Source organism: Marmota monax, unplaced genomic scaffold (assembly GCF_021218885.2).
Source record: "Marmota monax isolate L192 unplaced genomic scaffold, Marmota_monax_Labrador192_F-V1.1 WCK01_AAM20220418_F8-fsc00185, whole genome shotgun sequence".
Taxonomy (NCBI): domain Eukaryota; kingdom Metazoa; phylum Chordata; class Mammalia; order Rodentia; family Sciuridae; genus Marmota; species Marmota monax.
In genome coordinates, this window is record NW_026693278.1 from 995,855 (window position 1) to 1,018,168 (window position 22,314).

At 40.9% G+C, this 22,314-nt stretch overlaps 1 protein-coding gene across 7 annotated transcripts in view; it reads left to right on the forward strand.

Annotated features, from left to right (window-relative positions):
* The first annotated feature begins 7,593 nt into the window (after nt 1–7,593).
* Hectd4 (HECT domain E3 ubiquitin protein ligase 4) overlaps nt 7,594–22,314 on the forward strand; it is a 176,224-nt gene continuing 161,503 nt past the window's right edge. For 4 of the 7 annotated variants that reach the window (XM_046456507.2, XM_046456508.2, XM_046456509.2 and 1 more), the window contains exon 1: nt 7,595–7,811. In XM_046456507.2, coding sequence (XP_046312463.1) covers nt 7,641–7,811 — 171 coding nt within the window. In that variant the 5' untranslated portion in view covers nt 7,595–7,640. Of the gene's footprint in view, nt 7,812–22,314 lie in introns of all 7 variants that reach the window. The other 3 variants (XM_046456512.2, XM_046456513.2, XR_006854436.2) reach the window with 2 other exon arrangements.

Below are 22,314 nucleotides of genomic sequence, written 5' to 3' on the forward strand. Positions count from 1 at the left end.
ATGGTACAGCACTTGCCTAGCATGCTTGAGGCCCTGGGTTCCATACCCAGTGTTGAAAAAAAAAATTCATGCACTGATGTCCTAACCCCTAGATACCTTAGACTATAACCCTGTTTGGAAATAGGGTCTTTACATAGAAAATCAAATTAAAATGAGGTCATTAGGGTGAGCCTTGAACCAATAGACTGATGTCCTTATAAGAAGAAATTTGTAAGAGAACATAATCTTGTAAAACAAAGTCTGACCCACTTGAATCAAAGTGTGGAATATGATATGTCAAGAAATTTGTAATGTTTTGAACAACCCACAATAAAAAATTAAAAAAAAAAACAAAAAAACAAAAAAAAACAAAGTCTGGACAGACAGAGGGGAAACAGTAGCTGTCTACAAGCCAAGAAGAGAGGTCTGGAATGGACTCTACCTTCACAGCCCTCAGAAGGAACCAACCCTGCTTGGTTTTAAAGGTAGGTACTCTCATCCCTTTAATTTCTTTCTTTCCGGTTTGTGGTACTGAGGATTAAACCCAGGGCCTCTCAAACACTAGGCAAGTCTACTGAGCTACATCCCCAGCTGTTATCCATTTAAAGATGTGAATCTAGGGCACAGACAGGTGGTATAACTTGTTCATCATCGGAACATGTGAAGGAGTTGGGACCAAACCCAGGCAGTTAATGATCCAAATACCACACACTGTATTCCACTAAATGCTCTTCTCTGAGTAGTCATGCTACTAAGGAAGTTTCCCCATCAGCCTCGAAATACATTTAGTGAATGTAAACCTGTCAATTATCAGCTTTAACCACAGCGTCCCACTGATCCCACTAGGTCCCCTTAGAGAACTTGACCTCAGGCTCAGGATGTGGCTCAGTTGGAGAGTGCTTGCCCAGCATTAGCAAGGCCCTGGTTCCATCCCTAGCATTGAGAGAGAGAGAGAGAGAGAGAGAGAGAGAGAGAGAGAGAGAGAGAGAGAGAGAGAGAGAGAGAGAGAGAGATGCAGGTTGGACTCCCATACAAAGAAGGCACTCAGTGAATACCAAATCAGTGGGATTAGTTTTGCCCACTTTTCCTTTGTGGAATGACCTTTATTTTTCTTTTCTTTTTAAATTTTCTGGTGCTGGGGATTGATCCCAAGGTCTTGTGCATGCTGGGCCAGGCCCCTACCATCGCTTTATACCCCCAACTCAGTCCTTTCCTTAACCTGTTTTTGTAGCAGGGAATGTTTGCAATATTCCAAGCCAGAACTGGAATTTCTGGCGCAGCAGTGCCTTCTAGGTCCACAAGAGGGAGCCGGAGGACGCGGCTCCTCTCAGATCTCGCCCGGGCTGATTTCTGGAGCGGAGAAGGCTGCAGTTCCTGAGGCTTCCTCCTTGGGCTTTTTCCCATCGATGTGGAGGACTGTTCCTTAGTTTTGGTAATTCAGCGGAGCTCCAAGGAGGATTTCTTCTTCCTCGTTTTCGAATAGCTCTTTCATCTGATTTCCTTTCCCTGCACCCTCATAGATCCACCCAAGAGCCAAAATAGTCTCCCTTGACATGAGACCCTGGAGAGCCTACAGAACTGCTCAGAAAGAAGATTCTGAGTAGGTGTGTGCATTTCCTCCTTGAGCTGGTGATTAATGGGATGGGAACAATCTCCCCCGCAGGTTCTGTCAAGTGTGTGTGTGTGTGTGTGTGTGTTCACCAGATGTTCATTTGTGGTTTATTTCCTTGGTATTTTTCAAAGGCCTTAAAAATGAACACGGCTGCTTCGTCTAAAACCATCCTTCAATTTCTGTTAAGGTTTATCGAAGGCCACTTATCTCCTCGCCACACGCGCATATTTGTGGGTCCAGTAAAGGATTACACACTCATTTTAGACAGTCAGCTGGTACAGCAAATCAACAGAAGGGAAAGATATCACAAAATCCCAAAGGGGCCCAGCTTAGCCACCGCCAGTGACTATCACGTCAGCAGCTGGGGCAGAGGGAGATGGTCTCCCTGGACCAGCCCACACCCTCTTGGGGAGATGCCTCCCAGGGGTGATGAGGTCCAACTTGCTAATTCTTTCTGATTTTCCTATGCTTCCTCTTAGCTTCTAGCTTAGAGTCGCCAGGCCAACAAATTTCCCCATCTTAATTCTCTTATTTTCAAGTGGAAGAGTAGAAAGGACAATTCCAAACAAGTCAGAAGTCACAGCCCTTTCTTGTCTATGAGTGGGTGTTTCCTGTGTGTGTGTGTGTTGTCTTGACTAAATATGGGTTTCCTGGTTGACAAAGGGCTTTCTTTGTCTTCCTGATCCATTCTAAAAATTCCCACTCAAAGACGCTATCAAAGCCAGCCTCAGGGCTGGGGATGTGGCTCAAGTGGTAGCGCGCTCGCCTGGCATGCGTGTGGCCCGGGTTCGATCCTCAGCACCACATACAAACAAAGATGTTGTGTCCGCCAAAAACTAAAAAATAAATATTAAAAAAAAAAAAAAAGCCAGCCTCAGTAATGGTGAGGCATTAAGCAGCTCAGTGAGACCCTTTCTCTAAATAAAATCCAAAATAGGGCTAGGGATTCGGCTCAGTGGTCGAGTGCCCCTGAGTTTATTCTCTGGTACCAAAATTAACTAGGGCTGGAGTTGTGGCTCAGTGGTAGAGAGCTTGTCTAGCATGTGTGAGGCACCTGGGGTTGAACCTCAGCACTGCATAAAATTAAATAAATAAATTGTATACAAAATATTAAATAGCTATTCATTATGTAGTCTGAGGACCTTAAGACCTAAATTTGTGTTGTTTTCATTAATTTAAGTGAAAGACAATAGTTCCTGGGCATCTTGACTCCTGATCTTTAAATATAAAATTAAGTATACCAAGCCAGGTGCAGTGGTGCATGCCTATAATTGCAGTGACTCAGAAGGCTGAGGAAGGATGATCTCAAGTTTGAGGCCAGCCCTGACAATTTAGTGAGACCCTTTCTCAAAATAAAATTTAAGGGGCTAAGGTTGTGGTTCAGTGGTAGAACGCTCACCTAGCATGTATGAGACACTGTGTTCAATCCTCAGTACCACATAAATAAAATACAGATATTGTGTCCACCTACAACTAAAAATATATTTAAAATAAAATAAAACAAAATTTAAGGAATAAAACAAAATTTAATGTTCTTTTTAAATTTTTTAAATTTTATTTATGTATTTGTGGTACTGAGGATTGAAACCCAGGGGCATTTTACCACTGAACATCCCCAGCCTTTTTTTTTTTTTTTTCTTTCCTGAGACACGGTCTCACTAAATTGCCCAGGTTGACCTCAAAGTTACTATCCTCTTGCCTCAGCCTCCCAAGTAGCTGGGACTGCAGACTTGCATCCCTGCACCTGACTCCTGAAAACAAAAGTTTTTAAAGACCTTTATTTTATTTATTTTTATTATAAAAATTGTGGTGCTGAGTATTGAACCCAGTGCCAAACATGTGCTAGGCATGTGCTCTACCACTGAGCTACAATCCCAGCCCTGAAAATAAAATTTTTTAAAGGGCTGGGGTGTAGCTCAGTGATAAAGCACTGAGGTTCAATCCCCAGTAACAGAAAAAAAAAAAAAGTACTAGAGCTTTCCTTTGAGCTACCCTCAATGGCTATTTAGAGTTTAAAATGTGAGCAAAGGGAATTAAGGTGTTTCCTTACAACAAAAATAAGGAAACTGGGGTTGCAGAATCAGGTAGCCCTGGCTGGGTTCAAATCTGAGCTTTGATGTTTACTATTTTGCGGCCCTGAGCAAAGTGATTCTGGGTGGTTTCCCAGCTGAAAATGGGGAGAATTGATACTACCTGTCTAGGGTTATTGTGAGGATTTGATGAAACAGCCATTCCGTTGGGCGCATGCGCTTGGAATTGCTAAGCAAGGACTCCACCGTCGCTTGCACCCCAGCCGCGGGCCCATCACATTGGCCTGTGTTATTGTTTTCTTGGCACTGATCTGCTCCAAACTGCTGGATTTGAGGTTTGCTTGCTTCTTGTCTCTTTCCCCCCATCAGGCAGTCAGTTCCATAAGAGAAGACTTTTCTACCTTGCTCATCCTTGGAAACCCAAACCAAGAACTATGTCAAATAGCAATATGTTGCTAGACTTCGTGGCGCAAGCTTGGAATCCCAGCGATTCAGGAGGCTGAGGCAGGGGGATTGCAAGTTCAAGGCCGGCCTCAGAAACATAAGGAGACCCTGTCTCAAAATAGGGCGGAGTGGGGGTGGGGGGGTGGGGAGTACTGGGGATGTGGCTCAGTGGTAAAGTGCCCTGGTATTAATCCCCTATGCAACAAAACAAACAACCCTATATATCTATGTATATCATATAAATAGATCTATCTATCTATCTAATCTAATCTATCTATTTATCTATAGTTGAATGTGTAAGAGGAATAGCCATGTCATTTTGGAGCATTTTCTACATATATTGGAATAGCTCTCTAGTTCTTTTTTCTTTCTTTCTTTTTTTTTGTGGGGGAGGGTGCTGGGGGTTGAACTCAGGGGCACTCGACCACTGAGCCACATCCCCAGCCCTATTTTTTTTTTTTTTTTTTGTATTTTGTTTGGAGACAGGGTCTCACTGAGTTGTTTAGTGCCTCGCTTTTTGCTGAGGCTGGCTTTGAACTTGCCATCCTCCTGTCTCAGCCTCCTGGGCCGCTGGGATTACACGGGCATGCGCAACCGCGTCCAGCAACTCTCGTTTTTTGAGGGTCAGGAGTCAATTTTTCATATATTATTTCAGATATTTGATTATCTTCATCCTATATGCCACCCTAGGTTTTGACATCTGGGGGGGGGGGCTAAACAAATAACTGTGAAAATAATATCATGACAATAAAATAAACAATTGTTGTAAGGAGCATGAGACTGTGATAACAGTACATCTTGTAAGAATTATTTAGTTGGGAGAGAGGCCGTGCAGGGTGGAGGAAGCAGTAAGTTTGAATCTTGTTTCTGCAACTTAGTAGCCAGGTCTAAAGCTGTGTCATTCTGAGCCTCAGTTCTTTAAACTATAGGACTTTCTGTGAATATGCTCTGAAGGGCTTTACATTCTCTTATGAATGGTTGGGTAAATGACTCCCAAGTGCTACATAGATTTTCAAATTTAAAAAAAAAATCTGCTTTTATTTTTTTCAAAAGCCATACATGTTCTAAGACAAAACTTAAAAAAAAAATTTCAAAGTGAAAACCACAAGTCCCCAGGCACCTTTAAATATACTGTTTAGACTCACCCAAGTGTTATCAGCATGATACTTAGTCTTTTATTCTATACCTGTACTCATATATGCATGTGATTTTTTTTTTTTTAAAGGCAATCATCCTATAAAGCTTATTTTCTATGTAGCAGGAGCAGTGACACAGGCAGAGGCCGGAGGACCACAATCTCAAGGCCAGCTTTATCAATTTAGTGAGATTCCGTGTCACAATAAAAAACAAAAACATCTGGGAATATAGCTCAATAGTAAACATCCCCTGGCTTCAATCTCTAGTACTGCCCCCCACCCCCACCCCTCTCTCTCTCTCTCTCTCTCTCTCTCTCTCTATATATATATATATATATATATATATATATATTTTTTTTTTTTTTTTTTTTAAAGATAGGGTCTCAAAAACTATGTTACCCAGGCTGGTTACCCAGACCTCAGGGGTTCAAGAGACTCTCTGTCCCAGCTTCCAGAGAAGATGGGACTGGTGTGTCCCACCACAGCCAATTTTAAAATTGAATTTTAAAACTTACTATTTTAGGCCAGCCGCCAGGGCACATGCCTGTAATCCCAGTGGCTTTGGAGGCTGAGGCAGGAGGATCAGGAGTTCAAAGCCAGCCTCAGCAATTTAGCGAGGCACTAAGCAACTCAGTGAGACCCTGTCTCTAAGAAAATACAAAATAGGGCTGGGGATGTGGCTCAGTGGTAGAGTGCCCCTGAGTTCAATCCCCCCCCATACCTCCTTGCCCCCAAAATTACTATTTTAGTTGTTTTTTTCCATTTAGTAATTGTATCATGAACATTCATTTGTATATAATATTCTTTATAAACATTATTATGATTATTATTGTTTCTGTGGTACTGGAGATTAAAGCCAGGAACATTCTACTCCCAGAACCCTCCTCCTCTTTTTTTTTTCCTCCCCCAAATTTTGTATTGGGGTCTCACTAAATTGCCCAGGCTGTTCTGGAACATCAGCCTCCTGGGTAGCTGGGATTACAGGTATGTACCACTGTGCCAGGTCATAAGCATTATTTTGAATGGTTTCATAATATTCCACATTATTGACATGTATTTCAATTAACCAATCCCACATTTAAAATAATTGTATTTTTTCCTCTTAAAAACAAGACTGAGGACGATTTTTTTTTCTCTGAGCCTACTCACTCTCCCTTGAAGGTTTTTTTCTCTCTCCTTTAATAAACTAAAAAAAGAAAGAAAGAAAGAAAGAAAAACAAAAACCATACTGAGCTGCATATCCCTGTACTACTCCCTTGACTATGTGTTTATTTCCTTCAGACAACTTCCTCAAAGTTCAATTGCTGGAACAAAGGGAGTGCACCTTACTATTCTTCTTGTTGTTTTTAAGTAACAAGAGTATAGAAGTAATATAGAGAGAACAATTTCACCTCAACTATTCCAGACCAGCCTCACTCCCCTGGGGTAGCTCATATTAACAGCTTGGTATGTTTTTCCTCTACACATTTTTCTCTAGACATATAGCTGTTCCTTTCTTGTTTTTACAAAAATGGAATGTCATTAAGATCTTTAAGATACATTTCAGTGTTGAATATAACAGTTAAAATTACTATTAAATGCCAGGCACTGGCCTCCAAGAGTTGTTGACAGCTGCTTTACTTTCACGCTTGTTTCCATACTACACTATTCAGTAAGTATCCTAAGTATGTACTGCACAGTTCTACCCATTGCTTATGACCGGTGTGCAATGCCTATTCTGCGTCAGGCTCTCCCCCACCCTCCTCTGCCTCTGGTGCTGTTTGGAACCCACGATCTCGAGCATGCTAGGAAACCGCTCTACCCGAGCCCCGCTTCAGATTTCTGCAACGATCTCATTTAAACTAGACTGCAGGGCGTGAACCTCCAAGTTCTGCTAAGAGTGGGGGTATGGCCCCAGAGAGGGGTTACACCAGCGTGAGGGAAGGGGAGGCGGTGATGTCTTCTCCTAGTGCTTGCAGACTCAAGGTGACCCCGAATGGCTAGGGTAAGAAGGGGCCGGTCGGGTCAGCCTGAGGGCAAGGTGGAATGGAGGGCAAGGTGGAACGCTGGGCGAGGTTCCGCAGCCCCAGCGCCTGGGTCCGCGGGGCGGTGGGCGGGGCCAGGCGGGCGGGCGGGGCCTGTATTGTCCGCTCCGCGGGGCATGCCGGGAGCCCCGCCCCCAACATGGCGTCTCACTGACAGTTGGCTGCTGAGCGGCAGAGGCGGATCCTGCTCCTCAGGGCGGCGGCGGCTGTGGCAGCAGCAGGGCCGGGGTCTCCGGGGCCGGGGTGGGAGGATGGCGGCTCGGGCCGCCTAGGGCGGAGCTGCGCGGGCGAGGCGGCCGGTGGGGCGCTGCGGGCGGGCGCGGCGGCCGCTGCCATGGGCTGGTGAGCGCTGCAGCTTCTGCTCGCGTCTCCCGGGCCGGGCGTCTCTCTTCAGCGCCAACCCCTCAGCCCGGCCATGGGCTCGTCGGCGGCAGCGGCGGCGGCGGCGGCCGCGGACTCGGCGCAGTGGCTCTCGGTGAAGGAGGAGACCATCTTCCTGCACGACGGGCTGATCCGGGTCACCGACCTGGCCGAGCTGCCCAGCGAGATCCTGGGGGCCCCGGAGGCCGCCGACACGGACCTGGAGGTGAGTGCGCCGGCCCCGGCCCCGCCGTGTGGCCCACCTGGGGCGCGGGCCCGTCCCCTCCGAGCCGCCCGCTAGCCGCCGCTGGCTGCCCTGCAGGTGTGTGGGCGCCGGGCGAGCAGGTGCGGCCGAGCCGCAGGTCTGCAGACCGCACGCCGCCCGCCGCCTGGCGGCCCCGCGCCCGCCGGGGATCTCATTTGTGGTTTCCTTCTGAACGTCCCGACACCCGGCATTTTATTAGACCATCCCTCTGCACGGCCTGGATGCCCCGGAGGAGCCGCCACCGCCTCCCGGGCCCTCTCTCCCCTCCCCCACAAGCCCCCTGCGCTCACTTCCAGGGCACACCCAGGTTGCTCAGCTTTGGGGACATTTTTATTTAAACATTGCACACCCTCCCCCTGCTCTCCTTCCCAAGTTCTGTGTCGGGGTATGTGTGTATGTGTTGGGGAGAGGGTAGTGGCAGCTGCCGGTCCTCGATGGGCAATTCAGCAACTTCTCTGTGTCGTGCCTCGGATTGACACCCGGCCTTTGTCAGGGAAGCGGGGTGTAGACAGCGAGAGGGATGCTACCGCGGCCCTCCCTGCGCTCACGGTGGAGGGTCACAGGCTCCTTAGGCCGCAGGGCCTTTTGTGTGCTCAGGGGTCGCGGAGAAGCCCAGGCTTAGGGAGCCGCGGCAGGTGCAAAAGCGGATCTCAGCAGTTGTGCTGCTGGGGTTGGGGGCAGAAGGAAACCAAATATGCCTGGTGGATGGGAACTTTCCACCGGCTTCGCTCTGTTTGATGTTTGCCTAGAGGTGGGAAAACTGGCAGTATCGTTTTATCCGCGCCGGCAGATGCTGACGCGGCTGCCATTCCACTTTGTGGGATGACATTTTGGTGTGTAGGTAGCCTGGGGTGTCATGAAATTCTTATTGTCGCAAGGAGGGCCCTCTGGGTAAGGCACAGAGAGGATGGTCTGTCTTCTGGCTATAAACGGAATGCGAGGAATCTTTTGTGTTTTGTGGTTTTCCATGCACTTTGGCTTTCAGCACAAGGAGCATTTTATAGAAATGGATTAAAACCCATTAATGTGTGCTTCTGGAAATGGCAGTGATCTGTTCGCGTTGGCTGAGACATTTGGACGTGCTTGAGATGCGAATACGTTCCACTGTATTTGTCTGGTTTTGAGGTTGCTTCAGCATTTCCGTTTGGAACTCTTAATTGACTTATTTTACAATCTGGCCACCAAAACTGAGAAGATATAAGTTGGTAGGGAATTCCTAACAGGAAATTATAATTTTATTTTATTTTATTTTATTTGGGACTGTTGTATAAAAAGCAAGGTGTGTCTGAGTATCTTATCTGTCTGAAAACTCAAGGAGTATTATGCTATGATGGTGGAATCTCAATTTAATTGGCTCTGTTATATGTGAAAGGTGGGGATTGGATGCTCTTTGTGTCTTGGAGATTAATCTAAGTTCATGGAAGCAAATATAAATATGTGTATACATATATAGAGATACGGATGTGTATGAATTATTTGCAGGATCAGAACGAATAAGATTAGCTAAAATACCTGTGCCATTAAATTGGCTTTTCTAAAATGTTTACCATATATATTGTGTGAACTTGTCAGCTGTTTCACCCAAAGAACGATTTTAAAAGGATTCTCTGACCGTAGGTTTAATTTTTTTTCTTTTAATTTGTGGTATAGCCTCTCAGAAACTAACATGTGAATGAGTGATAAATATTTGTGACTGGCAGTAGTGAAAACTTTTTTTTTTTTCATTTCTTTCCAGGTGTTATATGGGCTATATAGCATCAGAAGATAGACAGCTAAGAAAAGCTTTTGTGGCTATTAGATTTGTTTGTGAGGGTATACTCACATTTAATTATTTAATAATGATTATGATTAAATATATCCTATGTGTCAGGTATTATTTTTTTAAATTCTCAAAATACCTTGGGAGCTAAATCTTGTTACACGTTGTAAGAGTTGTATATAGTATACTGTACAATTCTTGTATGTACAGGTGAGACAAGTAAACATTAACAGGTATACAGCTTGCTCCAGGTGACATAGTTAGAGAGCCTGGAAATTAACCCAGTTCTGTTCATTTCAAATACATTTGCTTCTAATCAATACTTTACTCCTCCATGCATGTATGAATTCCCCCCACCCCCATGAAACCCAGGGCCTCACCCATGCTGAACATGTACTTTCTCACTGAGCAAATATTCCAGCCCTATTTGTAATTATTTTTTTTTAAAGAGAGAGAGAGAATTTTTTTAATATTTATTTTTTTAGTTATTGGCGGGCACAACATCTTTTATTTGTATGTGGTGCTGAGGATCGAACCTGGGCCGCACGCATGCCAGGCGAGCGCGCTATGGCTTGAGCCACATCCCCAGCCCTATTTGTAATTATTTTAAATCTCATAACTGGCTATGGTTGGTGTAATAAACAAGTATCTTTATTTCCTTCCTAGCAACTGTTTCTTTTTCATATTTGAGGAAGATTAGAAGTTTATCAGTTGTTTAAAGATAACTTTTTTTTGTGGGGGGAGTACCAGGGATTGAACTAAGGGGCACTCAATCACTGAGCCACATCCCCAGCCCTATTTTGTATTTTATTTAGAGATAGGGTCTCACTTAGTTGCTTAGTGCCTGGCCATTGCTGAGCCTGGCTTTGAACTCCAGATCCTCCTGCCTCAGCCTCCTGAGCTGTTGGGATTACAGGCATGCGCCACCATTCCTGGCTACCATCCTAATCAAATGCACTCTTCTAAGCTTCGATTTCCAAAGCACATGTGGTTGAAAATGGCTATTCTTTATTGGGTTTTATTGTATAGGATCCTCAGTTAACAATTTGATTATGAGGGGTGGAACCCAAACTAGTTTGAGTAATTTGTGACTGGCAACCATAACGCTTAAGACTGTAATGGATCACAGTTTTAGAGCATGAAGGGAATTTAGAATGACCCACAGAGATAATTGTTTCCCTCATTTTAGAAAGAAATTATTCTAGATGGTTGGGAGAGATTATGACTTCTTGGTGGTTATAGCATCACTAGTTATGGCAGGGCAACAAATAGACCTGGGCTTTCTTGCCTTTGAATTCTGGTGGTTTTTCCATTCTATAAGTGCTATGTAAAGTTAAATATCAATCTGAAAAAAAGAATCCACTCTAAGAAGTCAATTAGCATTGACTTAGGGTTTTTTTTTTTTTTTTTTTTTTGTTTGTTTGTTTTTTGTATCAGTGATTGAACCCAGGGGCACTTATCCATGGAGCCATATCTCTAGCCCTCATTTTTTATTTTTTATTTTGATACAAGGTCTTGCTAAGTTGCTCAGGGCTTCATTAAATTGCTGAGGCTAGCTTGAACTTGTAATCCTTCTGTCTCAGCCTCCCAAACTGCTGGGATTACAGGTGTGTGCCACCATGCTTGGCTTGAGTTAGTATTTTCATTTAAACAAGAGCAAAATGTTTGAATTAAAAATTTTCTTCCCAGTTAATTTTAGATAAGTTTTTGAAAAAGATCAATAATATTTAGTCAAAAGATTAATATAGAGCTGGAGTTATAGCTCAGTGGTAGAGCACTTGCCTAGCACATGTGAGGAACTGGGTTGTATCCTCAGCACCACATTAAAAAAAAATAAAAAATAAAGGGTATTGTGTCCATCTACATCTAAAAAATAAAAAAATTAATACAAATTTTTGTGGAATTCAGAAGTAAGCTCGTTTCACTCTCCTGGATGTTGAAGTTATAGCAATTGATGAAATAAAATCCTTGTCATTAAAAAGCTTATATTTAGGGGTTGGGGTTGTGGCTCAGTGGTAGAGCACTCACCTAGCACATGTGAGGCCCTGGGTTCAATCCTCAGCACCACATAAAAATAAATAAATAAAGTAAAGGTATTGTGTCCATCTACATATATACATATATATGTATTAAAGCTTGTATTTAGTAGGGGAATATAGATAATAACAAATAATAAGTATGTGACATGTACAGTCATCCCTCAGTGTGTACTTGGGGGAATTGGTTTGCAAGACCCCCTTGAATAAAGTCGTGTGGTGTTTGCATATAACAGAGGCACATTCTCCTACATTCTTTAAATAGTTTACTTATAATACTTAAAACAATGTGAATGTCAGGCAAATAGTTGTTATACTGTATGGTTTAGGGAAAATGATGAGAAGAAAAGGTTTGTACATGTTCTAGGTCTAGCTGCGTGGTACATAAATGACTGGCAGGGGAAACCCTGCTCAAACAGTGAGTGCTGGAGCGAGACTCAGGGTCTTTGAAATGGTGGGAGGCTGCTGAGGGCATGCTTACACATCACTTCATTTGTGTGGATTCAACATAATGCTTGGTGCAAGGCAAATTCAGGTTTTGCGTTTTGGAACTCTCTGTATATTTTTCCTGAATATTTTCTATCTGTGGTTGGTTGAAACTGCAGATATGGAGGACCAGTTCGTGTGTGTGTGCGTCCAGGCAAGTGTTATGGTAGATGACAAGTGTTGTGGGAAAAGAATATCTGGCTAAAGAGATGGAGAGTAATGTGGGAGGACTCTGTTTTATATCAGGTAAACAGGAAAGGAAAGCCTAGGATGGCTTTTGGGTGGAGACTTGAAGGATGTGAGTATAGCATGTGGCTGCTGAAGAAAGAGCAGCCCATGCAGAGAAGACGTCCTTAGCATGTTTGGAGCTCCTAGCCCTTGTCCAGTAAGCAGAGGGGAGAGGAGAGTGATGTGAGTGCAGGGTGCAGATCAAGTAGGGCCTTGTATGTAAGGTTCTTGGATATTAGTTGAGTGGATCAAGTATGTAGAGCAAGGCATTTTCTTCTCCTGTAAAAATAGCTATCTTTCTTTCTTTTTGTATTGGGGGTTGAACTCAGAGGTGCTTTACCACTGAGATAGATCCTCAACTCCTTTTGTTTTTGGTGAGACAAGGTCTTACCAAACTGCCTTGAACTTGTGAGCCTCCTGCCTCAGCCTCTTGAGTGTGCACTACTGTGCCTGGCTAGAACATTAGTGTTTTTATAATAAAGGAAAAATTTAAAACAAAATAATGGCTTATTTGTGAAGTTCCAAAAGGTTTCTGTTTTCTATTTCATATTTCTTTACAAATTCCAGTTTGGCATAGGCATTAGATAGGTAGCTAGGTAGATAAGTTGATTGCATCCTGGCTAAGATATGACTGGGCTATATCCCCAGCCCTTATTCTCAATCTTCATTGTTTGCTTATAAGGACCTCCCATTCCCTGCCACATATACATCCCCCAAATCAAGACTTGAACTTGAATGTTCAAATCAACTTTATTTGTGACTTCCCCAAACTGGAAACATTTTGGCTATATAGTGAATTAAATAAACAAATAAATAAATAAATGGGTGATACATCCATACAATGGAATACTACTCAGCAACAAAAAGCAGCAAACTGTTAATACTCACAGCATGGATTTATGCTGAGTGGAAGAAGCCAGAAAAACAAGAGTAAATATTTTTAAGATTCCATTTATATGAAATTCTAGAAAATACAAATGAATCTGTAGTCGTTGCCTGGAGATAAAGGTGGGCAGGAAGGGATTGGAGGGAGGGATTATAGAGGAACATGAGGAGATTTTGGGGGTGTACACTTTAAATATGTGCAGTTTATTGTAGCAACTTATTACTTGAATAAACAAAACCCACAAATGCCCAGAGTGTTTTATGGATACACTTAGGACATGAAAAAGGCTAAGCATTGTTTTTTGTTTTTCGTAAGGTTCTTGGATATTAGTTAAGTGAATTAAGTGGGCAGAGCAAAGCATTTTCTTGTCCTGTAAAAATAGCTAGCTTGCTTGCTTGCTTTCTTTCTTTCTTTCTTTCTTTCTTTCTTTCTTTCTTTCTTTCTTTCTTTCTTTTTGTACTGGGGATTGAACTCAGTTGTCATGGAAGGGCAAAAGCATTTGGATTTGGAGCTGATCAGCTGAAGTAGCCAAGGCTTTGGGAACTTATGTGAAATCTTTGAGATGATGTGTAGATATTTGTTGATCTGTTGTCCTAGGAGAATACCACTATCCTTTTTATCCTTAGGGCAAAATCCTTGGGAAAGTGTATACATACTTTATGGAATTCCAAATTTTAGATTTGGAAAAATTGAGGAATAAATTAATAAATTGCTCTTGTTGATTGGTAGCATTCTTTATCATGCAGTCAATGAGCGTTGGAGTAAGAGTCCCTGAATCTTGTGCAGTGTTCTATGAGACTGGGCAAAAGCTCAACCAGCTCTTAGGCACATTTGGTAGCACTGAAATGTGAGAAGGAAGCATCTGAAGCCCTTGTGAGGTAGTATGGCCTGGAGTTAAAGTCACATTTAAAGAATCAGACTGGAATTGAAATTCTAGCTCTGACCCTTGCTGGCTGTGTGACCTTGGGCAAATTCCACACCTTTCATTATCCCTGTTTCTTCTGGTGTAACATCTTTGTCATCATTGTTACCATCACCATGACACCAGCACAGCATAGTTCATGCCAGTGTCTATGCTGAACGTCCACACCCATTATCTTGTTTAACCTTCATGAAAACCTTATAACCTTGTAAAACCATATAACCTTCATGAAAACATTATCTTTTGAAAAATATATGTGTATACATAAAAAACTAGGGCACTCTGGCACATACAGAAGTAACTTGAAGAATATCATATACATAGTGGCAAAGCTCAGGCTGAAATCCTTTATTCCGGCCCAGGGTTCATATTCTTAAACTTAGTGTAAAGATTAATAATAATAATGCTTATAAAAATAACAAATAATGTAAGAAATAAAAATGGAAGTGATTATTTTTTATTTTTTTTAAGTTTTTTTTTTTTTTAGTCATAGACGGACACAATATCTTTATTTATTATTTTTATGTGGTGCTGAGGACCAAACCCAGTGCCTCACGCATGCGAAGCAAGTGCTCTACCACTGAGCTACAACCCCAGTCCTGGAAGTGATTATGTATTTGAAGTGTATTGACTCTTTATTTATTTATTTTTTAAAATTTATTTTTATTTATTTATTTATTTTTAGTTGTTGATAGTCCTTTGTTTATTTTACGTGGTGCTGAGAATCAAACCCAGTGCCTCACACATGCCAGGCAAGTGTGCTACCACTGAGCCCCAGCCCCAGCCCTTGACTCTTTTTATAAAGTGCTATGTTCTTTTATGCATATTAGTTAGCTGCTTTTTATAAATGAAAGCAAAATTCTTATTAACAGATTTAAAAAAAAAAGATTTCTCTGGAATTTTCTTCCTTCCCAACTGGGTTTGCATTAGCTAAGCAGATGAGATAATTGTCTTCATTTCAGTTTTTCTCCAATTGTATTTCTAACGTCTTGCTAAATAAATCAGCTTTGATTATTATCTGTCTTCTTGGCTTCCATATTGACTGTTACAAAATACCTTCTGTTGGCTAAGGCTACTGGGTAGGTTGTCATGCACCTGTTCTTTCATAGGTTATAAAGTGCCTGTGGTGATAATTATGAAAGGGATGTAGATTTTGAAAGTTTCTCATGCTTTCTCTTCCCTCTTCTTCTTTCCATTTTTTATAACAGTGGTCATAGGGTGGACACAAGGAGTGTAGTCTGCTTTGCAAGAAATTTAGTCAATAGTGATAGGGTGCAAACGTAGATAACAGCAGATGAAGCCAGGCTTGGTGGCACAATTGTAATCCCAGCTACTTGGAGACTGAGGTAGGAAGATCAAAAGTTCAAGACCTGCCTGGGCAATTTATTAAGACTTTGTCTCAAAATAAAAAGGGCTGGAATATAGTTCAATGGTAGAGTGTCCCTGGGTTCAATCCCCAGTAGTCCCCCAAAACAAAACAACAACAGTAAACCCAGAAGGTAGTCAAGTATGGGACAAGTACAGCTATTTCAAAAGGAGAGAAGACTGCAGAAATTGTATAAGTATTATATTTTCGTGTTTTTGGTTACGCTGGGGATTGAACTTAGAACCTGAGCATGCTAGGCAAGTGCTCTACCCCTGAGTAACATCCCCATCCCTTTTTATCTTTTATTTAGAGACGGGGTCTCACTGAACTGCTTAGGACTTTCAAAGTTATGTTGCTGAGGCTTGCTTTGAACTTGTGATCCTCCTGCCTCAGCCTCCTTAGCTCTTGGGATTACAGGCAGGTACCACCTTGCAGGTTCCCTCATCCTTTTTAAAAAATATTTATTTTTACTTGTAGTTGGACACAATACCTTTGTTTTATTTATTTATTTATTTATTTTTATGTGGTGCTGAGGATAGAACCCAGGGCCTGGCATGTGCTAAGTGAGTGCTCTACCACTGAGCCACAACCCCGGCCCCTCCCTCATCCTTTTTATAAGGACACTTGTGATTACATTTAATTTATGGCCCACTCAGATTATGGAAATCCCCATCCCCAAATCCTTAATCACATTTGCAAAGTCCCTTTTGCCATCAAAGCTCCTGTTCATAGTTCCAGAGATCAGACGTGGAAGGTGTCATTTTTAGTTAGGTGTTGTAGGTGTTTTGGGAGTTTTCAGTTTTTCTTTTGCAAATCAGTCCTTCAGTGCACATCATTGCATGTTCATGGGTGCACATGTGATAGTATTTCTCTAGGGTAGATCCTTAGAGGTAGAACTGCTGGGTCCTAGGTGACTATTTTAATAAATACTACCAAATTGTTCTCCCAAATGGCTGTGCCAGTTTCTACTCCCAGTATCAGTGTTTCATGGGACCGCTTTTCCTCACACCCTTGTGGAGACCATTTTAGAATTCAAGAGTTTGCTTAAAATTTTTCATTTTACTTAAGCCAGTGGCTCTCACTCCATAGATGACATTATATATCATTATATTATGCTATTTATAGCATAATATGACATTATATTATGCTATTTCTTCAAATCTGCTATTTTTACAGTAGGCATAATTGGGTATCTGGAAATGCATGCCAAACCCTGGTCAGCTGTAAGAGCCAGAGTTTTCCCTTGGTGCCATCCAGCTCTTATCAGTTCACTTCAGGACCTCTCTGCTTGATCTCCTTCAGCTCCTGGCATAACCTCATTTGGGTCAGTAATCCAGTTAATACAGTCCATGTCCATATATAGGCAGGAAAGAAGATGACTTTTTAGTCTGTGATGTTTGGGGACGCTGCCAGAGGCCAGCAGAGCCAGGGAGCTGCACTCACCAGGCTGAGATGCCTTGGTTTTTGAAGTATGCTCAGAGTGCACAGCACTTGTTTTAACAATTTGGACTCAGATTCCCTTAAAAGTTTCTCTGTTACATATTAATATAATGAGTAATTCCACATTTTTGAACCTGATATTAAGTGAATTGTATTTTGTGATATGCAAAACTTTGTGTGGGGGATGGGGACAGTACTGGGAATTAACCCAAGGCCTTGAGATGCCAGACAGATCTCCATCAGCCTTTTTTCATTTTTTGTTTTGAGACAGGGTCTCATTTCAGTTGCTGAGGCTTCACTCAAACTTGCCATCCTCTTGCTGCAGCCTCCCGAGTAGCTGGGGTTACAGGTGTGTGCCACCATGCCCAGCTGCAAAATCTTTTTGATTATAAAAAAAATAATACATGAATACTGTAGAAAATATTAAAAAATATGCGAGACACTGTTTAAATAGCCTGGAATTGCATCAGCTAGAAAAATATATTATTTTAAAAATTTTGAACCCAATACCTTTATTTTAGTTATTTAGTTTTATGTGATGCTGAGAATTGAACCCAGTGCCTTGCACGTGCTAGGCACATGCTAGGCAAGTGCTTTACTGTTGAGCCACAACCCCAACCCCCAAAATTAATTTTTAATTATGTTCTTCAAATCATTCTTTAGTATACCAAACTGGCATTATATACTATGTATTGTACTCTTACTGGATACATTTTGTTGGATTCTATTTAAAACAATTTTTAATGGCTATATAGTAGTGTCGTGCACCCCCCACCCCCCAGTTTCAGAACTTGGGGTAATGGGGCTCTACCAGTGAGCTGCATCCCCAACTCTTTGTGTTTTCTATTTGGGGAAAAGGGTCTCATTGGATTGCCCAGGCTGCCCTGGAACTTGCCATTCTCCTGCTTCAGCCTCTAGACTAGCTGGGATTATGGGCAAGCACCACCATGCTTGGCTACATAATAGTTTTCGGATGACTATGATTGTTTTTTATATTACTACTATTACTTTAAATCTGTTATTATAAAGATAATACCAATTTATAGAAAGTTAAATGATTTTTAGTGCTTAGAGTCATTGTTTGATAAAAAGCTTGGTGAATTTTAAATTTGTAGTTAATAAAGAGTGTTTCTGCAACCTACTACTGTTGACAAGTTACAGTATAAAGGTATTTAAATAGTACTATATAATTCCTCTCATAATAACATTGAACATATGTGTGGAGCTTTGAGTTTAGAAAGTGCTATTAAATACATATGTGGGATAATTAATGTTCCATGATGGGACACATCAGAGTGCACAAATTTGAATCCCTAGTGTTTCTACTAAAACCCGTAGTTGGATGAATTACTAGGTCAGAGCACAGTATGTAGCAATTTTAGATTAACAATAAGGAGATACATAATTTGCAAACTATTTTATGCAAAAATTGTTTATTTAGTAATGCTAATAACTACAGATGCTTTAAGTAGTGGTTTTATACCAACAAAATATTAACATTCAGCTTGTATTTGTAATGGATCTTTTCTGTGTTTACTGTGCTTGCTTTGTGCTCTGTAGTTTGCATTACTGATTTCATATGAACAATAGGTATAGCTATTTACTGGACTGAGTAGAAAATCAAGACCTTTGTCTTTGTTGATATGTTTGGTTTTCTTACTGCTGAAATGAAATAAGAATAGAAGAAGAATCTGTGTCAACATATTTGCATTTAAACAGCGGTACATAATAGAACTATCTTTATTTCTTTTTTTAATTTGTTCTTTTTAGTTATACATGACAGTAGAATGTATTTTGGCAAATTATACATACATAGAGTACATAACTTATTCTGTTTAGGATCCCATTCTTGTGGTTGTACATGATATGGAGTTACCCTGGCTATGTATTCAAATACAAAGCTAGGGAAGTTATGTCTGATTAATTCTACTGTCTTTCCTATTCCTCTCCCTCCTCCCTTACTTCATTCCCCTTTGTCTAATCCAATGGATTTCTATTCTTCTCCTCCACATCCTCCCTTGTTTGGGTCAGCATCCACGTATCAGAGAGAACATTTGGCCTTTGGTTTTGGGGGATTGGTTTATTTCACTTAGCATGATAGTTTCCAGTTCCATCCATTTACTGACAAATGCCATTATTTCTTTCTTCTTTACAACTGAGTAATATTCCATTATGTATTTATACCATACTTTCTTTTTTTAAAAATTTTTTTATTAGTTGCTCAAAACATTACAATGATCTTGACATATCATACATTTGATTCAAATGGGGTACATAATCTTATTTTTACATGTGTACAGATTGCAGGATCACATTGGTTATACAGCCACGTTTATTCATAGGGTCATACTAGTGTCTATTGTATTGTGCTGCCCTTCTTCTTTATCCAGTCATTTGTTGAAGGACACTATGTTGTTTCCATCCTTAGCTATTGTGAGTTGAGCTGCTATAAACATTGATGTAGCTGTTTCACTATAGTATGCTGTTTTTAAGTCCTTTGGGTATAGACTGAGGAATTGAGTAACTGGGTCAAATGGTGGTTCCATTCAAGTTTTCTAAGGAATCTCCATACTGCTTTCTATAGTGGTTGCACCAATTTGCAGTCCCACCAACAATGTATGAGAGTACCTTTCTCCCCACACTCTCACTAACATTTATTATTACTTGTATTCTTTATAATTGTCATTCTGACTGGGGTGAAATGGAATCTCAGTGTAGTTTTAATTTGCATTTCTCTAATTGCTGGAAATGTTGAGCATTTTTTCATGTATTTTTTGACCATTTGATCTCTTCTTCTAAGAAGAATTTGTTCAAATCCTTTGTTCATTTTTGATTGCATTATCGATTTTTCAGGTGTTGAGTTTTTTGAGTTCTTTATATAATCTGGAAGGTAATGCTCTTTCTGAGGTACAGGTGTTAAAAATTTTCTCCTATTCTCCATTCTGTAGGCTCTCTGTTCATGTTCTTGATTGTTTCCTTTTTTTTTTTTTTTTTTTTGTGAAGAAGCTTTTCAGTTTGATGCCATCCCATTTATTGATTCTTGATTTTACTTCTTGAACTTTAGGAGTCTTATTGAGGAAGTTGATCCCTAAGCCATTATGATGGAGAGTTGGGCCTACTTTTTCTTCTAGTAAGTGCAGGGTCACTGGTCTAATGCCTAGGTCCTTAATCTACTTAGAGTTGAGTTTTGTGCAGGGTGAGAAATAAGGGTTCAATTTTTCATTCTATTACATGGATTTCCAGTTTTCTCAATACCATTTGTTGAAGAGGCTATCTTTTTTCCAATGTAAGTTTATGGAAAAAATGTTATGTCTGATTAATTCTACTGTCCATCCTATTCCCCTCCCTCGTCCCTTCCCTTCCCTTCATTCCCTACTGTATGTCTAGGATGAGATAACTGTATTTATGTGGATGTGTCTTTGTGTCTTCTATTCTGTTCCATTGGTCTTCATGTCTGTTTTGGTGCCAATACCATGCTGTTTTTGTTACTATAGCTCTGTTCTTTATTTCTTGATATCAGTTCCTCCCAAATCATTAAGTTATAGTGTAATTATAAAACAGTTTATAGGTTATTTAATCTAAAAAGAGGAAATATGGGTAAAAAGTTCAAAATATGTTTAGAGACTTTGGGGAAAGGGTGTTTTGATGAACTTATAATAAAGAAAAGTTTATTTTCCCAAGGGGATATTCCCTACCCGCAAGACTTTATTGTGGGTAAACTTTAAAACAAATTTTTTTTAAAAAAAAATATTTATTTATTTTTAGTTCTAGGCGGACACAATGTCTTTGTTTGTATGTGGTGCTGAGGATCGAACCCGGGCCGCACGCATGCCAGGCGAGCGCGCTACCGCTTGAGCCACATCTCCAGCCCCTAAAATAAATTTTTTCTTAAATTTTTGTAGTGCTAGGGATTGAACCCAAGACCTCACACATTGCCAGAGAAGCACTTTACCATAGAACTACATCTCTAGCTCCCTGTAGAGATTCTTTTTAAAATTTTTTTAGTTGTCAAAGGATATTTTTTTATTTATACGTGGTGCTGAGAATCAAACCCAATGCTTCACACATGCTAGGCAAGTGCTCTACCACTGAGCGCCAACCCCAGTGCCCCTGGAGGGATTCTTATCCTGAATAGAATTCCCAGGGTTTATGAACTTGGATGGGAATAGTAAAAATACATTTTTACTTTCACATACTTTTAGCTGAAATTCAGCATTTCCTCCAGTTATGAATGTAGTCAACAAACCTCCATAGAATTGGCAGAACCTGTGACTTTGCAACAAGCATTATAGGTATTATTTTATCATATTGCAATTGTTGAACTGTCTTAAAGTATGGTTTATGCTCACCATTGCTTAGGAAATATGGTAATTATTAGATCTTGTTATCCAATGTGCTGATAAATGAAGCTCCTATGTTATGATGTCATAGGTTTGTTGAAATATTTTGGTAACTGTATTTCAGTGTACTATGACAGGTTTCTTATAATCCCATATTTTGGTTTTGGTTTTGACTTTTGTTGTTGCTGGGGTGGGGGAGGTGCTGGGGAGCGGGAGGTGCTGGGGAGCAAATGCAGGGCCTTGAGTATGTTAGGCAAGTGGGTGCTCTGACTTTGCCCATTTGTCAAATATCCTGTCATTTACAATGAAGGTTTTTTTTTTTTTGTATGTGTGTGTGTGTGTGTGGTGCTGGGAATTGAACCCAGGACCTTGTGCATGTGAGGCAAGTACTCTACCAACTGAGCTATATCCCCAGCCCTGAAGCTGGGTTTTTTAAGAAAATAAAATATCTGATAAAATGACTTTTTTTTAAAGCCCAATTTTCTCCCCTCCCCTTTGTCTGAAGAGAATGTTGGTCAGCTGAAGGTATGTGAAAAAAATTTCAGTAACATACTTTATATTGGTGTCTTATACTTCTAATTGAAAACCATTTTAAACAGGTGGCCCAGGCAGTAACAGTTGCTATCCCCAGAGAAACATTGTTTTTAAAGTCGGAAGTTCATTTTACTTTCATCTTCTCTATAGAGTACAATTATACTCTTGTGGTTTCTTTTATTGTTCCGATTGTTACTTTACATTTGCTGCTGACAGGTTTCAGGAGTTTTGCTTAAACAGTCTCCAGAATTGCGCTATTCAGTTGGTTGCCATTGCCCACACGTGGCTGCTGGGTACCTGTAACATGGCTAGTCAGAAATGAAATGTTCTGAAAATGTAATGCATAGAGTACTTGGACAACATCATGCCAAAAAAAGGAGAAAGATCCCATTAATATCAATATTACTTTATATTAGTTAAATGTTGAAATGATAATATATTGGATGTGATGGGTTAAGTAAAATATG